This window comes from Anabas testudineus, chromosome 3 (assembly GCF_900324465.2).
Source record: "Anabas testudineus chromosome 3, fAnaTes1.2, whole genome shotgun sequence".
Taxonomy (NCBI): Eukaryota; Metazoa; Chordata; class Actinopteri; order Anabantiformes; family Anabantidae; genus Anabas; species Anabas testudineus.
In genome coordinates this window covers 10,662,513-10,678,477 of record NC_046612.1, presented here as the reverse complement: position 1 = coordinate 10,678,477, position 15,965 = coordinate 10,662,513, and the positions used below count along the sequence as shown (strand labels likewise).

Sequence of the window (15,965 nt, the reverse complement as noted above, 5' to 3'; positions counted from 1 at the left end):
GATCCAAGAAGGGTAACTGCAGGTTCTGGTGGAGTGCTTGTTCATTATTTGCAAGAGTGTGTACTGGTCCTTTTGTTCTACACTACATGAACTTTTTGTACAAAAAACTTATCTTGATGTGCAGAGGTGGTGTTAAATTCTACTGTGACCCAGACAGTGAACTGCCTTCAAAAGATTTTCAGTTATTTCTGCTTTGAGTTGTACATTTTATAGCTTCTTAACAATGATAATTTTATAATAACTGATACCTGAAGGACTTGTCAAAGCGTGCCGTACGGAGAGGGAGGGCTGGGTGTCCCAGCGGGGATAGATTTTGGATCTTGTGTTATCCTTGAATGTTAGAGTTGCACATTGAACTGTAATTTACTAAGAGCTGTAGCCCAATAAAAAAACAACAACTTTGTTTTTGTATGCTTATGGAGAGTTTGACTTCACCTATAAATATTCCTTCTTTGCAGACTTTTTCCCCTCAGAGATGAGCATAACAATCAATCACAAGTAGCAATCCTGGTCTCTCACTTCCACTGATGGAATATTGACAAACTATGATGTTTGAAATGAATGATGGCTACCCCAAAAGGCAGTTAATCTATAGCCCCTACTTGGTAACTGTATACCACATTCAGTAGCAAACACCTAAAGTCAAACACTTTACAGAAATCGCAAGTAACCACTTAAAAAATTGTGTTTTGGTGAGTTGATTTTAGCAGCACAAATAATACGTCAATGATTTTTTGAGCATTATGCTATGCTCCATATGAATATATCATAAAATTGCAGAGTACACTGGGTTTCAGAGTTTTTTTTTTTTTTTTTTTTTGCTGAAGACAGCTTCCTGCTGCTGGAAATGGGGTTAATGAGAGCAGTGAGACTGAACCATACTGTGCATTTAGACGCTGGGAGTAGAGCAGCTAAATGGCGGAGATATATAGCTGTCTAAAATAACTGTGGTTTTCTGGCTTTCAAATCCTTTTTCGGGATTTTTTCTTTACCACTTTGCACATCACTAAATAGTAAAGTATGGGTAAGAGAAGTAAGGATTAAATTCATGCCAACATGTGCAAACACAGAGTGACAGAGCTGACTGAAAAATAGCGTTGTGGTTTCACAGAGCTCAGGCCAGATTAGTCTGCTTAGCTATCGCTTCCTCTGGTATTCAAGACCGTCCTGTACATCATATCTCCTTCTCATTCTATCTACTGTTCTACAATTTCTCATCTAATTTCCCCTCCTCCTCTCCTCTTATTGTCAATGACTGGGGTTTTAATGATTACATCTGGCGGTACCACAAATTAATTCCTGCCTCTCTGGCAAAAAGCTGTTCCCCACCTGATTATGCAAAGCAGGCCTACATTCTCTCCCTTTGAAGTGGAGGAAAAGCTGCTTAGAGATTCTCCCCTTGAGGAAACACTGCAATATGGGGAACATCAACAAACCAGGGTTCACACAAAGGTCAGCCACATGCTTAACCCCAATGAAGGCCCACTTCATCTTCATATCTCGCCACTTTTAAGTTGCGGTGATGTTGTGGTGGCGTGATGATACAATCACATAAGAGACTGGAGCTACTTTTCAAAGACATGGAGAAGTGGAGCAAAAGTAGGACAGCCAATAAAAATAGCCATAGAAATGCACCCAATAATGCTTGTGTCTATGGCCACGCAGAGTAGTAGAATGAAACCAGTGCAAGCTCTTATAGCTTTTCTATTTCAGCAATCATATCCTTCAGTGTCTCATATTGCTCACAACTGCCAGCTGTATATATATTTGGGAGAAAGAAATAAGGATTTCCGCATATAACTGCCTCTGCAACAGCATACTTCGTCAGTCTGGTACATTCAAAACTTGAAAAAAAAAAAAAAAAGATTCTTGTTTGTTATTGTCTACGGGTCCTTTCAAAACACCTTCGGCTTCTGGTCTGTGCAATCATGGGCTGATGAAATGCTACAAGACTGCGATGAAACAGCATCTACTTTTCACTCAAGCATGACACAACAACAGTCCACCCAGGTAATGAGCCACTATAAGAGGTGATCCTGCATTAGTCATCACACTGAAGGGAAGGATGATGGCAGGTTTTAGATGACATCTACTGAGACTTACGCAGGTGTTAATTCACAGTAGGACAACACGAAATACCGGGAATGAAGGACGAGGTAACTCTTACAGACACTCTGTGTTAATTATTACTGCTCTCACATTTCCTGATTATTAAACTCATCTCAGAGTGGAAACTTTCAGCCTCCTGTTGAGCATGTCTGAACAAATTTCCAACAGTGTTATGGCACTTAGATATAATGTACTGCAGGTCAATGGACGTATCAGTCATGGGAATTCAGATAGACTTAGAAATTCTAGTGAGGAGGTAATCAAAGTTTAATGAATTCCCCGATTTAATATCTGAAGCTGGGAGGTTCTGCGGCACCAAGTCTTCTCTCATTTTTGTACTACCGCTCAAAGTAGTATACAAGTATACAAAGAATATTTAGAAGGTTGAAACTTATTCAATAAACATTAGCATAGTATCACTGAATTTTTAATACTATAACCTTACCATGCAATATATTGCAGCATTATAGTGTTATCATTTTAATGATACAACATGAACAAAGTTTAAATAATGTAAGCCACATAAACATGTTGAGTGAGTATTTAATCTGTACATCTAATCTAATAAAACAAAAAAATCAATAATAAGCAATACAGCAACTGATATTTTTGTGGCCACTTGGAGGAATTGGAAACAAGTCACAGTGCCATCATCTTACACACTAACCTTATCATTCATTTGAAGTTGGTTTTCTGGCCACTTGATGGATGTAAATCCATTATTCTCTCTCTGAATATAGTCTTTTACTCTCTAGTTTTGGTCTCTGCCAATTCCTATGCAAAATATCAGACTCTTCCCTAAAAAAAACGGCTGTGCGCTGTGGTTGAAAGAAGATGATATAAGAGCAGTGAAAATGAAGCAGCACTGCTGCAGACCAGACAGCTAAACAATGAGCTGAAACTAACTATAATGCTGAGTAAAGCAGCAAAATCTATTTTTATTTTGTTTTAGGTGTAACAAGTGGTAAAATCTTATGGTAGACAGGAATGTGTGTGACTACAATTACATGTTACATCTGTTTGTCTAACGCACTGCTGCTATTACTTTCTTTCTCTAGAGGTTGCACAGGTGCAGGGAGACACTGTGTGTAGTTTTGTGTCAGTAACAAGCCGGCTCCATGCATTTTCAGGTATTTTGCATCTTAAAAAAACAAAACAACTTATTTAGTCATTTGTTTCCACATATCTTTCCTGCACAGAACAACACACACTATTTCCTTCTTCTAATCCGTGACAAAAACATGGGTCCCCAGGTTTTGCCTGGCTGAGGCACCACTAAAATTCCAGGTCTGTGGTGATTAGAGGACACACTGCTGTCTTGTGGCTGCAGGGATGGCTTGAGAGGTGTCTGACCGTGACCAGGGTGTGCAGGACTAAATGTAAAATATTTGGATAAAGGAATGGCAATCTCTTCCCACAAGTCTTCAGGTTCAGCCTCAGGAAAGTCATTGAGCACAGTTTCAACCACAGCATAGTTTTCAGAACTGGACAGTGTGCAAGTGGAATAGACAACAACACCCCCTGGGCGCACTGCTGACAGTGCAGACCTGTAAAGAGAAGATAAATATTGCACTTCATGACAAAAAACGATTTTACACATCAAGCTCTGTTTACAGGACTTAAGAGCAATTCATAGTTTCCATTTGCCCTCAAACAGATCTGTACCTACACTACGTACACACAGAGATATGTACACAGACATGTTACACACATATAGACGAGAAAACATGACGGCAACCCAGCAATAGGAAGAGCTCCTTCGTTATAATTTACTGCTAGACAGACCATGCAAACAGATTTTTAAGCTGCACATGAATGTTTGTAGGGCATCACTCTGACCCCTGAAGGACTATGGAGGTGATTATGTCACCTTGTCATTTATACTGTAGTATCAAATGTAGCCAACTAGTATTCAACCATTTTACTTTATAAAACTTTTTTGTATCAGCAAAACAGTTACATTATTTTGTGTACAGCACATTCTCCTCATCTGGAGCAAAGTTATGTTGCATTTGAATGTACCAATATCCTACATCACGAGTAACAACAAGTACAAAGACAGGAAAGCACCACACAGCAGACACTTTTCCATGTTGGGGATTGGATTTACCTAAGCAGCTGAGCCTGGAGGACAGGAAGCTTGGCTCTTTCCTTCAGTCTCTGTTCCCCCTGCTGGCTGTTGCTAGTATACAGCCAGCTCCTGTCATTAGAACATGGGGCATCGACTAAAACCTTCAAGAGATTAAGAAAATATTATGAGTAGTTCAAGGTGCGATTCAGAGGATTCACAAATGTAATGGCTGTGAGAGACAGAAATGGCCATGAAGGAAAAGGAAAAGTGAAGGAGGAACAAATAAATGAGAGAAAAATACTTTAAACAAGTGAAACAATAAGTTTACATCTCCCATAAATTTGTCCTCTATGCAATTGTTTTTACAAAATTGTATCACTGTCAATATAGCTAGATTCTCTAGTACTCTACTGTCATTGTTCACGCTGCATTTTACTCTCAACCTTTCATCCTGTGCTTTGTTCCATTATCAGTCACTTTGATTCTGCCCAGCCATTTGTCTGCCTCTTGTTGGCCTCTATTTTGAATAAACGATTTTCTTCTTTTTGGCCGGGCTTATTAGCAAGGACCTACTGATCTTATTCATTTCCATGGACTTGGACAAAGGAAATGTCACCTTAATTTGTTAAACACTAAAATTAAATCACATGGTGCCATAAACATGACAGGATTGCTTTGCCCACCTTGTCATATGTCATTGCTTCACTGATTCCAAAACATCGTCCATCCTGTGAAGACACAATTACTCTGCTGTTTAATGAGTGAGGTAGGAAAGACTCCAGAGTTTTGGCCAGCCAGTCCCGCCTGTGAGGATCTGGTTCATTACAGCAGAGGAGTGCTGGAACATAACATGGGACATCATTACTTATTGCTAGTATTCAATGCAAATAGACTATTCACAGCAGCAACAAAATATTTTTACACCAGCAGCTTATATGCAAAGTATGCTTTTAATATTTTGAAATAAAACCTAATACACTTCTCCAGGGAAATACACCTCTGTCATGAAGAAGGTCGTTCACTGTGTTGTCAACATGCCTTTAATAAGCCAGTTGGTTACAATTTCTACTGCAGAACAACAATTAATGCTTATTAACGTCACGAGCAGACAAATTAACTTTAAGATTTAATATTAAAAAAACCAAGGTCCTTAAAAACAAAATCCACAAGCATGTTATACCTCCTATCATGACTGCAAACTCTATTAAAAATGCTTGTTTTACCTGGGGTGGCATACTGCATTATGGCTAGGGCTTTGCCCCCAGGGGCTGAGCAAAGATCCAAAACTTTCTCCCCATCTCTGACTTGCAAAGCCAGCACGGGAAGCAGGGAGGCAGCATTCAAGAGGTAGTACTGCTTCAGCTGGCCAGGCCTGTGAGCCTGAGAGGGAAATCGCACTGGATATGGGTGGATATAACACTGCAGTTTGGGACGAGGCAAAGTGAGTAAAGGCTCTGAATCAAGTTCCTGAATAGGTGAACGAGTGGTGCAGCCAGGTTGAGGACAGGAGTCAACAGGGGGGCACTTGGAGTTGCAGTGAGGTGACGACAGATAGTCTTTTGCTGCTTGGTATGTAGAACTGGACACTGACGAGCGGACATCACAAAGCAACTGAGAGACATCTTTTTGGGGCAGGAACCTGGAAAAGCCCTGTGACTGCAGAAGCTGAGTGACACCTGTCACAGCTGTGAAGCGGTTAAGCATGACCCCATACTGCCATGTGTTAGAGTCCAGGAGCACTGACCTGCAGCATGAGACAAAAACCCAATAAAGAGAATATACAAATGCTATGTGTAAGGTTAATTATTTGAGATGAAATGTACCTTGCAGAAGTCCACAAGTCTCCAAGTTCCTGACTGTACTGCTGGTCGAAGTGGTCCAGTACCGGCTGACATGGAGGTCTTACCTTTTTGTGTCTTTTGGTTACCTGTTAGTAGATTAGAGAAAATGTTACCGAGAGGTAAAGTAAATCCTAAACTTAAAAAAAGTTATATCACTATTCAGTTATACATATAATATGCTAAAGCATAGCAACTGAATTCGCTAAGGTCACATGTAAAAACAATTGTTCCTGTCTTTGCTTCCTGTCGTGTGGCCCCACGCTGACTCCACGATGTAGACATCAGGGTTTTTTGGGGGTCATAATTTGTTATATGACTCCTTATTCTGCTTGCTGAAAATATTTCTTTGTGACTCTAGCTGTATGTTCGCAGTAATTGTCATGCTTTAGTACAGCACATTTTGGACTGATCAACCCTACTATGTCATCCTTCCATGACATTATGTAAAGACTGTGTATGTATGGGTAAAGAGTCTAAGAGCATTATGCTCTTGCACGGTTCTGTATATAAGAGTTTATTAAAATTTAGGAGATTGCAGAAATTAAAAATATTCTCAAACAAGACCTTCATCAAAAGTGAGGCAGGTAGTTTAAAGTGTCATATAATGCAGCTCAGCTGTAAATTATCCAGTCAACATCTTACAGAAATACAAAACAGTCAAACATGCTGCCCCATCTAGTGGTGAACTAAGTTAACTGCTACCATCGCTGAGTGTGGTTTAATTTCCACAAACTACTGGTGATTTATAAAGCTCACATTTACGTTAGAGAGGTGATAACTTAGTTTCTTGGACGGCATCAGTAATGAGCTCATAAAAACATGAAATAAGCCGAATGTCAAATTTCTACTTTGACAGGAGCTGTGACAGAAAGTTGCTGCCAATAAAGTCAGCCTACTGCAAAGTCAGTAAATGAATTAATACACGGGGAAATCTTCTCCAAATGCAGATCTTGGTGTTTGTTTACCTGGTTGTTTGGAGTTTTTTGTCCACCCGGTTGTAAAACAACATCTCGACCCGAGTGACAGTAACAAGACCGCAACAACCACGACGCTGTCGGCGTTAGCTTCTCGGGTTTAAGGCTAATTGTCCTCCGGTCCCGGTAAAACCGCTGTACTGAAAACATTTATTTGGACGTTCGGCTCTGTAGTTTTACTGTATATGTGAACTGGCACGTCCTCACCTATTTCTCATGATTATAATTCTATTTTTGTGCATTTTAATTCAACATACTATATTGGATATAGTGTACAGTGACAAGTACGTCCCACAAATGTTTCCTCCCTCAACTTGAACTCTACTTTAGTTCCACCTGAAAACCCGTCGACGCCAAGGTCATCAACACAATACTTTGATTAGTTTCATGTGATACGAGCTTCCAAGGTATTATAACACACATATAAATTCATTTATGTGACTGTGAATTCAGCAAAGACTGTGTGGAAATCGCCTGTAAACCTCCACAACCCTAAACACTTCTTTAATTAGCTAGTGTTACCGTAAAATGTGTATTTCTGAGCTGGTTAATCATCCTTTCTATTCAATCCATCCTCTACTCATCCTCATCCATCCATTTTGGCTACTTTTTAAGGTCATATTTAACAATTAATTGATGTTATTGATATAGCTAATTATTGCAATATTACAGCCAGAAAAAAAAATATTATTAGGGTTTCAAGTATTTTAATTATGTTATGTAAGAAACGGTGCCACAATGCCTAAATCAACATACACAAATAAATCAGACATAAAACACCGAAATGTACAAGCACTTTGTCAGTTAAATGTTTTATTTCATCTACAGGTTGCATGTTAACAAAAAAGATTAAATATACAATATAATGATAAACTATCATTAAAATGATTAAGCAACATCCTCAGCTGAAATGATCAGACGTTCCCGGAGGTTCTCAAATAGCAAATTCTCATTAATATTTTTATCTCTTTACAGCAAACTGGTTTACATTGCAAACAGAATAAGGAAAGCAACCATCAAACAGAAGAGACCCATGGCTTCAGAAAGAGCAAATCCCAAGATTGCGTAAGAGAACAGCTGCTGCTTCAGAGAGGGGTTCCTGTTAAGAAAGAGGTGGTGTTAACTGTTATAAGTACAACTGCCAAGACATTTTAAAGCAAGATTCTTCTCAGACGACCTAAAGAAGATCTATGAATCAAATAATTTGGTGGGTAGATATTAATTTCCTCCCTCCTTCACTTACACACTCAAAACATAGTGCAGGATGACAAGCGTGGAGTCGTAAGGCGGTGCAGTGCCTCACAGACATTTGGTCAGGTGAATGTTTTTTACATTACATCACTTGCACATTCACCAGGAGGATAACCAACACGCGTAGGGTTAACCTACTAACTAATTAACTAAGTTAACTGCAAGCTAGACAGATGAACAAGACAGAATAATTTACCTGGCATATCCAATAATAAGGCTACCGAACACTGTTCCAATTCCTGCTCCGGATCCTGCAACTCCCACAGTGGCAGCTCCAGCACCGATGAACTTTGCAGCAGTGTCTATGTCACGGCTCACACCACTAGTACAGATGCTCCGCACTACCAGCTGCTGCTGGGGGGCTACAATGCTTTGTGGTGCCAGGAGTGAAGCAGTCTGAACATATATAAGTAAATGGAGGTAAGTACAAAGCTAAGATTATAGGATCACAGAGGTCGTCCTGCTTTATGTACTTACTTATCTACAAAGTTCATATCATGTTATGTACTTGTGTGCATAGTGACCACTAGCACAGCTATGCACAATTATGCAGCCCTAGGATCATTTTTTTAATAGTCTTAATTGTATATGATTAAAATGTTTTATTAAATAAAAAATTTACATGAACCTAACTTAACATGAACTAAGTACTATTTAATTACTATGCATTGCAATGTACAGGGGCTTTATTTGTCTAGTCACTGTATGTGAGAAACAAGGTAATGGAGTTGTGATTCAGAGAACCCAGCCTCTGTGAACAATCAGCGTTAGCAATTGAGTTGCAAATCCCAATAGAGAAAGGCACTCACATCCACTTTCCTGGCATCTGACACTACTGCTGCTGAGAGTGGTCTGTACAGTGCTCGAGATCCGGCACGGACCTGTAGTGGTGGAAAGAAAAACAAAACTGTTGTATTATGATGATATGATTAAACAGAATGCTACTACTGTCTGCACAGCTTTGAATTTGCTTATAATAAATCTACTCTCTTTAAGATGACATCAAAAGAACTGGTTTCATCTGGAGTGACATTTAGATTTTATGGTGGAAGAATGTATAGCAACAACTTGTAAATTTACTCAAGTCCTATACTGAGGTGCTTAATGCTTTATTTGGGTCTTGTCATATTGCAGTTACACAGCCTCTTACGCAGCAAGCTGTGATGCACTGCGTGTCTTCGTGGTTTTAAGGCTTAGGCTAGTTGGTGTATTTGTCAGTTACCCGACAAATTGAGATTTTGCATACATATTGTACATTTAAAGAGCTTTAAACGTATAAAGCTTTGTTATAAATGGTCTACGTACATACAGATATAGCTGAAATGAGTAGTTGGTTGACAAAATAATTAATTGGGAACTACACTACCCGTCCAAAAAAAAAGTCTCCACCTGGAATTAACTAAGCAAATAAGTAAGAGTCTCCCACTGGATAATTACTGCATGGATATTTGTGTTTCAGCTGGCAACAAGTTATTTAACCATAACTGATGCAGTGAGTAGCTTCTCATTTCTTAAGCAACCATGTCTGAAGACACATCCTGTGATTGTGGAAAAGATGTTAATCTGTTTCAGAAGGGTCAAATTATAGTCATGATCAAAGAAAACATCTAATGAGATTGATGAATACTGGGTTAAGAACTGTCCAATGGAATAAGGTCATGTAGTCTGATGAGCCCAGATTTACCCTGTTCTAGAGTGATGGGTGCATCAGGGTAAGAAGGGAGGCAGGTGAAGTGATGCACCCATCATTCCTAGTTATGTGTCCAAATATACTTTTTTCTTCCCTGATGGCATTTACCAAGATGGCAATGTCATTTTCACAAATGAACACCACAGAGTCCAGACCTTAACCCCATTGAGAATATTTGGGATGTGCTGAAGAAGACTTTGCACAGTGGTCCGACTCTCCCATCATCAATACAATATCTTAGCGAAAAATGAATTCTGGAGGGGAAGAAATGTTGTGACACTGCAGAAGCTCATCAATAAATGCATACTATAATTTATATATATATTAGAGTGGTTTTTTGGATGGGTTGGGATGTGTATTTGTTATATCATGGAAAACGTTTCCTGCTTCAAATATAAGGTTTAGCTGCTTTTTCTTTAAATTACTTTTATTATTTTTTTATACATTTGACAAAACATTATCAAATCATTAGTTGCAAGACTTATAACTGAGTATATACTGTAAATGATAAACTGTAGCTTTAGCTAAGTGTTAGCAGCCAGCTCCATTTTAACTACCATGTATCTTGACTTAAATAAACAGCAGATGAATCACTATCCTGGTGTCAACAGGCACAAAAGACAAAGTCAGCTCCTGTCATTGATGCAGACTCACCAGAGAGGGTGTGGAGACGAACTTAGCGCAGGCAAACATCATGATGGGGTCAGGTCAATCAAAATCAGCTGTCGTTGATTCAGTGTCTGCAGAAAGTTACACACACAAAACAACAACAACATAAACTCAGTTAATTCACAGAATAACTACAAAGGTACAACGCAGTTAAAGTTAAGCGGACACACAAGTAAGGTCAACATCAGCTGCAAAACGAAATAATGTGCTAACAACAAGCCGGCTGACGAATCGCAATCTCTGAGCAGTGCTGCAGTTAGAAGAACTACACAAATACAGGGTTACACACATGTGTCACACACATATAAATGAGTGGAAAACAGTTTGTAACAGAGGAGATTTGCTCTCACCGGCCTGTAGTAGAGGTCGAAGACATGAGAGGCTTGCGCATGCGCAGTGTCCCCATGCAAAGGACAGACTTCCGGCTTCTTGACGTGGAGCTGATGACGCAGCGTCCAGCCCAGAGGCACCAACATGTTTTTATTCCTCTTTAAAAAATAAACTAGGACAGTTCACGGTGCACAGACAATGACCTCAACTGAGTCTGACACATTTTCGAATAAAGAAAATATTCAGCACCTGCACCTCCACAGAGAAAACTACTTATCAGGGTACTTACTGCCCCCTAGAGGCAGTTTGAACACAAGGAGGCATGGAGGTTATTATGTTCAAAAGCACTTTATTAGATGTACTAAGTAATCATGAAAGTGATAATGTTCAATATCTGCTCAAATATATTCAAAGAAATCATTATTTTGGATGCTGTAGTAATGCTTCTGTTCTGCTTTAAATGGAGAGGTATTATGGGAGTCATTGATCTAGTATAATCAATCGTGGAAAATAAAATTTAAACACCTGTTTGTCTTGGACCCAATAGAAAAACGTAGAAGTAATTAATATCCTATATTCATATAATAAATGTACAAACCACATAATTATGGCAACGGTGTTTTCACTAAATCCATATTTGCACTGGATCTATAGAAAGAGATTCAGTATTTAGGATAAATAAAAATAATCTGTCTAAAATAGGATGAGAGATTCTAGAGTAAATGTTAACAGCGATACGTAGATTTAGAAAAACTACTTGCATATGAATACATGAATGGATACTACAGCCTAAAACTATATAACTAACTACGCGTTAAGTTTGCATTAAAATGCTGAACGCGCGCTGTTAGGCCGCCAGGGGGCAGAAGTACTCCACTAGGAGTCAGTCATGGGAATTGGAAAATGAAATTGGTGTGTGGAGAGCATCACTTCACTGTGTATAGTATGATCGTGTGCGAGTAAATGTATGCACAATGTGCTATCAATGTACTGTCACTAGATACAATATCAAGGGAAAAGTAAAAGTAAAAACTGACCTGAAGTCATTTGAGCTCAATTAAACAATCTGAAATGTACCTTTCTGCAGCCTAGAGGGTGGAGGCTTTTAACAATATACAGCAAAGGAATTTATCAGTATAAAAAAAAAACACCGTGGGTATAAGTCACGTCTGCCAGCTGAGGACGATTACAACTGCAGATACAACAAATTGGCCTGTGTGGATGCGTTGGCTGCAGGCTGCTTTCCTTTCAGACAGCAAGGTGGTAGGTGGAGAGCACGGGATGAATGATAAACGAATGCCACCGTGTGTAGAATTTTTATGTCTCACAGTCAGGTGCGTCAGCGTTGGATTTGGAGTTTTGTTTTTTTTTGTTTTTTGCATATGTGCACATCATTATGCTTTTTTAAATGTAGTGTAGATGGGCTGCTGCTGTGCATTTATCTGGTCATCAGCTGTTCTCATTGCAAATATATGGTGTTAGTGTAGCAGTGACCTCCAGTTTGCAGTGACAGTGATGGTAAAAGCTTAAACGATCATATTTCTATAAAAGTATTAATCTGCGCGCAAATACACTTCAGCATCTCGCATCATGTGAGTGTCCTTCCATCATCTCTAAATGTATCTCCCCTAAATTACCATGAAATATTTATATCTATCAAACTCTAAGTGGGCTTTCCCTCTTCAAGGATTCATCTCTGGCCGCCCCCTCAGATGTAAGCTCCTTTTGGCGATGCGGAAGGGAGATTCCTCAGCTCTTCCAGTCATACACCCCCTCCTCTGTATGATGTTACCGTTACGCACCACCATAATAAGCGGAGACGTGATTCTCTGGGCGAATCCCTGCCGACGTCACATCCCAGTCATATATAAACAAGCTGAGCAGCGCCTCTGATCAGACCCAAGCAAATCCGCTTTTTTGGCACAACAAGTCTTCAAACCAGGGATTATTGGATTGCCGTCGTTGGACTTAATTGCCATCACCGAGTAAGTGTCTTTTAGACTGATGAAACATTTGAAGCTTTCCTTTTTATGTTTTATGTGGAGTAGAGTTAAACGTGTCAAGTTGGCATTACAGAAAAAAAATGATTAGACATTTGCTTTGGACATATGTGTTTTAATTTAACGACAAGACGTCTAAAGACAAACATGTTTGTGGAAATAACGTAGCATTATCCTCTTACAAAAACTTTTACACTTCAAAATTAAATGCAATATAACATAAGATCACCAATTTACGCGCTGCACCTCTCCACAGATTCTCGGTATTAGCACAATGACTTTGAACAAGGGTGATAAATTGCGTAACATGGACAAGAGAAGAGGAAGCGTGCCGTTCCCCATGAATCTACCCAACCTACACCGGAGAAGCATGCCGGTGGACGACCGGGACCTGCGCACCACGATGCCACAGACAGGACAAACCGACGATCTGTCCAACCTCCTGCGCTGCACGTCCCACTCTCCGAAGGAGCAGCACCGGGGCAGCTGCGCGTCGGACTCCTCCGATTCCGTCATCTCCACCAGCAGCGAAGCGGAGTCTCAGGTGTACAAGGTGGTTCTCCTCGGTGAGCACGGAGTCGGCAAGTCCAGCCTGGCGCGAGTCTTCGGAGGACTTGAGGATGCTGGTCACGACTGCGATGAAGCAGGTAACTAGTGATGCTGAGGATGAGTCATCAGTGCCAGCACCCCACGCATTCCCATAGGCTCACACACTCGATGTCTATGAAGATGTATGTGATGTCAAAGGTTAATTCAGTCTATTATAGCCTACTGGACATTACGCAATAGAATCACATTACCAACCCATGAATGAAGATACAGTAGTCACTAAAAAGCTGTATTAATTTAGTCATAAATGAAGAATCTAACCACTTAATATTTAAATCAAAGCAATTCAAGCTTGAAATCTAATAAAAAAATAGATGCAATGTTTTATTACATAAAAGACACACAAAGCCTTGTAGGAGCTGTAACTCAGAAATAGGTTTAGTCTAATCTAAACATTAGAAATAAAAACAGGGTCTGCATTAAATTACACATGGAAGTGAGTGCATGTGAATTTATTATTGCTATTTCCATCTCCAGCGAGGCACCAGTCAGCACAGCAGGCTAATAGAAACAACATCCAGTAATAAAATGTGAAGTCAAAATGTAAAATGTCAATAATGGTTTGATCACAGGCTTTCATCAGCCTTCTGCCTCAGTGTGCAGACTACAAAAGCAGAGATGTGCTAAAATCACTGTAGCAAAGCAACCGTGCATGCTGACAACGAGCAACACTGTTCACATAAGAGATTCTTGTCTCATCCATGTCAGTGTGTAATGTCATACTTATCTTTCATTCCTCAGGAAACACTTATGACAGATGTATTATGGTGGATGAAGAAGAGGCATCCATTGTGTTGTATGACATCTGGGAACAGGTGAGGTTTATAATACTTATCAGTGTCCATTTAAACTGATTATTACATTAGTAACAGATGTGATCAGCCCATACGTGATGTTAAATTGTGCATGTTTTTCCCCTGAAGGATAACAGCCAGTGGCTGAAAGAACAGTGCATGACGATGGGAGACGCCTACATCATTGTGTATTCAGTGACAGACAAATCAAGCTTTGAGAAGGCGTCAGAACTGCGAATTCAGCTGCGCCGTGCCAGACAGTCAGAGAACATTCCCATAATCCTCGTGGGCAATAAGAGTGACTTGGTTCGGTCCAGAGAGGTGTCTGTAGATGGTAAGTCAGCCACTGAGCCTTATATGTGCTTCAGTTGCATGACAAGTAAAGCAAATAGGAAATGTATGCTTTCGAATTTGTTAAAGTTTCATTAAACCTTCTCAGAGTTCTCATTTTTCTTTCTTTCATATACTCTGTGTTGCAGAGGGAAGTGCCTGTGCAGTGGTGTTCGACTGCAAGTTCATCGAGACGTCCGCATCCCTTCATCACAACGTGCAGGACCTATTCGAGGGCATTGTCAGACAGATTCGCTTGAGGAAAGACAGCAAAGAGGAGAATGCACGACGCATGGCCAACTGCAGGCGCAGGGAGAGCATCGGGAAGAAGGCTAAGAGGTTTCTGGGCCGCATGGTCGCGCGAAAGAACAAGAAGATGGCTTTTAGGCAGAAGTCAAAGTCCTGCCATGACCTAACAGTTCTTTGAGGAACAGATGGGACAGACAGACATTCTTTCTTTGGCCTCTGAAGACCAGATGCTGTGTGTGTTTTAACACTAACCCTAAAGGACTAATAGAGCTGTACAGAAATATATTTTTATTTTTTAGACACAAAAAGCAAAGAAGGGACTTCAGTAGTAAAAAATGGCTGACGTTGTTCGAGTCATATCATGAAGATGGCGATAACCTGCATGTTGCAAACATCTATTTTATTTCATTTTATTTCATTTTATTGTCTGCCTTAAACATATTGCTGCCATAGTATGATCAGTATGTATGTAAAATCCACAAAGGCTTGTTATATCTAATGATTTGCAAAGATTGCTTTGCTGTTGGGTTATTGTTGTGCTCCTATATTGGAGGGGATTGATGTATATACTATAACGTGAATGATGCTAATATACATACATCTCATTATCGTAAAAACGTGCTGAAGGATCACAATGCTCAGTCATCTGGTGTCATATTTACTTGAAACGAGATACGCAGGTTCGTGCCTCGGCCAAGTTACTAAAGACTTGTCAAAAGTAAGAGAATCTTCTGTTATTCTATGTTGTTCCATGACATTGAATTCAGGTTGTGAATGTAGGGGTAAAGCAATAAGTTATATTAGTCTTGTGAACTTTGACATTATTTGGAAATTCTTTGTTTACGTTGATTTCTCCTTTTTTCAATAAAATATGTCTTGAATACGGCAGAAAAGAAGTACATGTTGTTTAGCTGATTTACATCCTCATGAATATTCATGTGATCACGTCAGTGGAACGGAACCTCACTGGTCATTGGTTTTACACGAAGGAAATAAGGTAGTTAAGCGTGTTTATCTGAAAGTGTTAACCATTAATCCACCAAAGGAG

At 39.7% G+C, this 15,965-nt stretch overlaps 3 protein-coding genes across 3 annotated transcripts; 1 reads left to right on the top strand and 2 right to left on the bottom strand.

Annotated features, from left to right (window-relative positions):
* Window positions 1-2,612: 2,612 nt before the first annotated feature.
* Window positions 2,613-7,278, bottom strand: nsun3 (NOP2/Sun RNA methyltransferase 3). Its single transcript, XM_026377615.1, has 6 exons — window positions 6,987-7,278; window positions 6,004-6,107; window positions 5,404-5,924; window positions 4,864-5,018; window positions 4,220-4,341; window positions 2,613-3,656 (listed from the first exon to the last, which is right to left on the bottom strand). Exons 1-6 carry the CDS (start codon window positions 7,143-7,145, stop codon window positions 3,320-3,322), a joined length of 1,398 nt encoding a protein of 465 aa, XP_026233400.1. The 5' UTR covers window positions 7,146-7,278; the 3' UTR covers window positions 2,613-3,319.
* Window positions 7,279-7,685: 407 nt separating this feature from the next.
* On the bottom strand, window positions 7,686-11,037 carry LOC113173924 (ATP synthase F(0) complex subunit C2, mitochondrial-like). Its single transcript, XM_026377509.2, has 5 exons — window positions 10,956-11,037; window positions 10,591-10,676; window positions 9,056-9,127; window positions 8,443-8,642; window positions 7,686-8,094 (listed from the first exon to the last, which is right to left on the bottom strand). Exons 2-5 carry the CDS (start codon window positions 10,630-10,632, stop codon window positions 7,980-7,982), a joined length of 429 nt encoding a protein of 142 aa, XP_026233294.1. The 5' UTR covers window positions 10,633-10,676; window positions 10,956-11,037; the 3' UTR covers window positions 7,686-7,979.
* A 1,800-nt stretch (window positions 11,038-12,837) lies between these two features.
* Window positions 12,838-15,800, top strand: rrad (Ras-related associated with diabetes). Its single transcript, XM_026377625.1, has 5 exons — window positions 12,838-12,920; window positions 13,192-13,582; window positions 14,286-14,359; window positions 14,468-14,672; window positions 14,818-15,800. The coding sequence occupies exons 2-5, from the start codon at window positions 13,210-13,212 to the stop codon at window positions 15,093-15,095; spliced, it is 930 nt and encodes a 309-aa protein (XP_026233410.1). The 5' UTR covers window positions 12,838-12,920; window positions 13,192-13,209; the 3' UTR covers window positions 15,096-15,800.
* The last annotated feature ends 165 nt before the right edge of the window (window positions 15,801-15,965 follow it).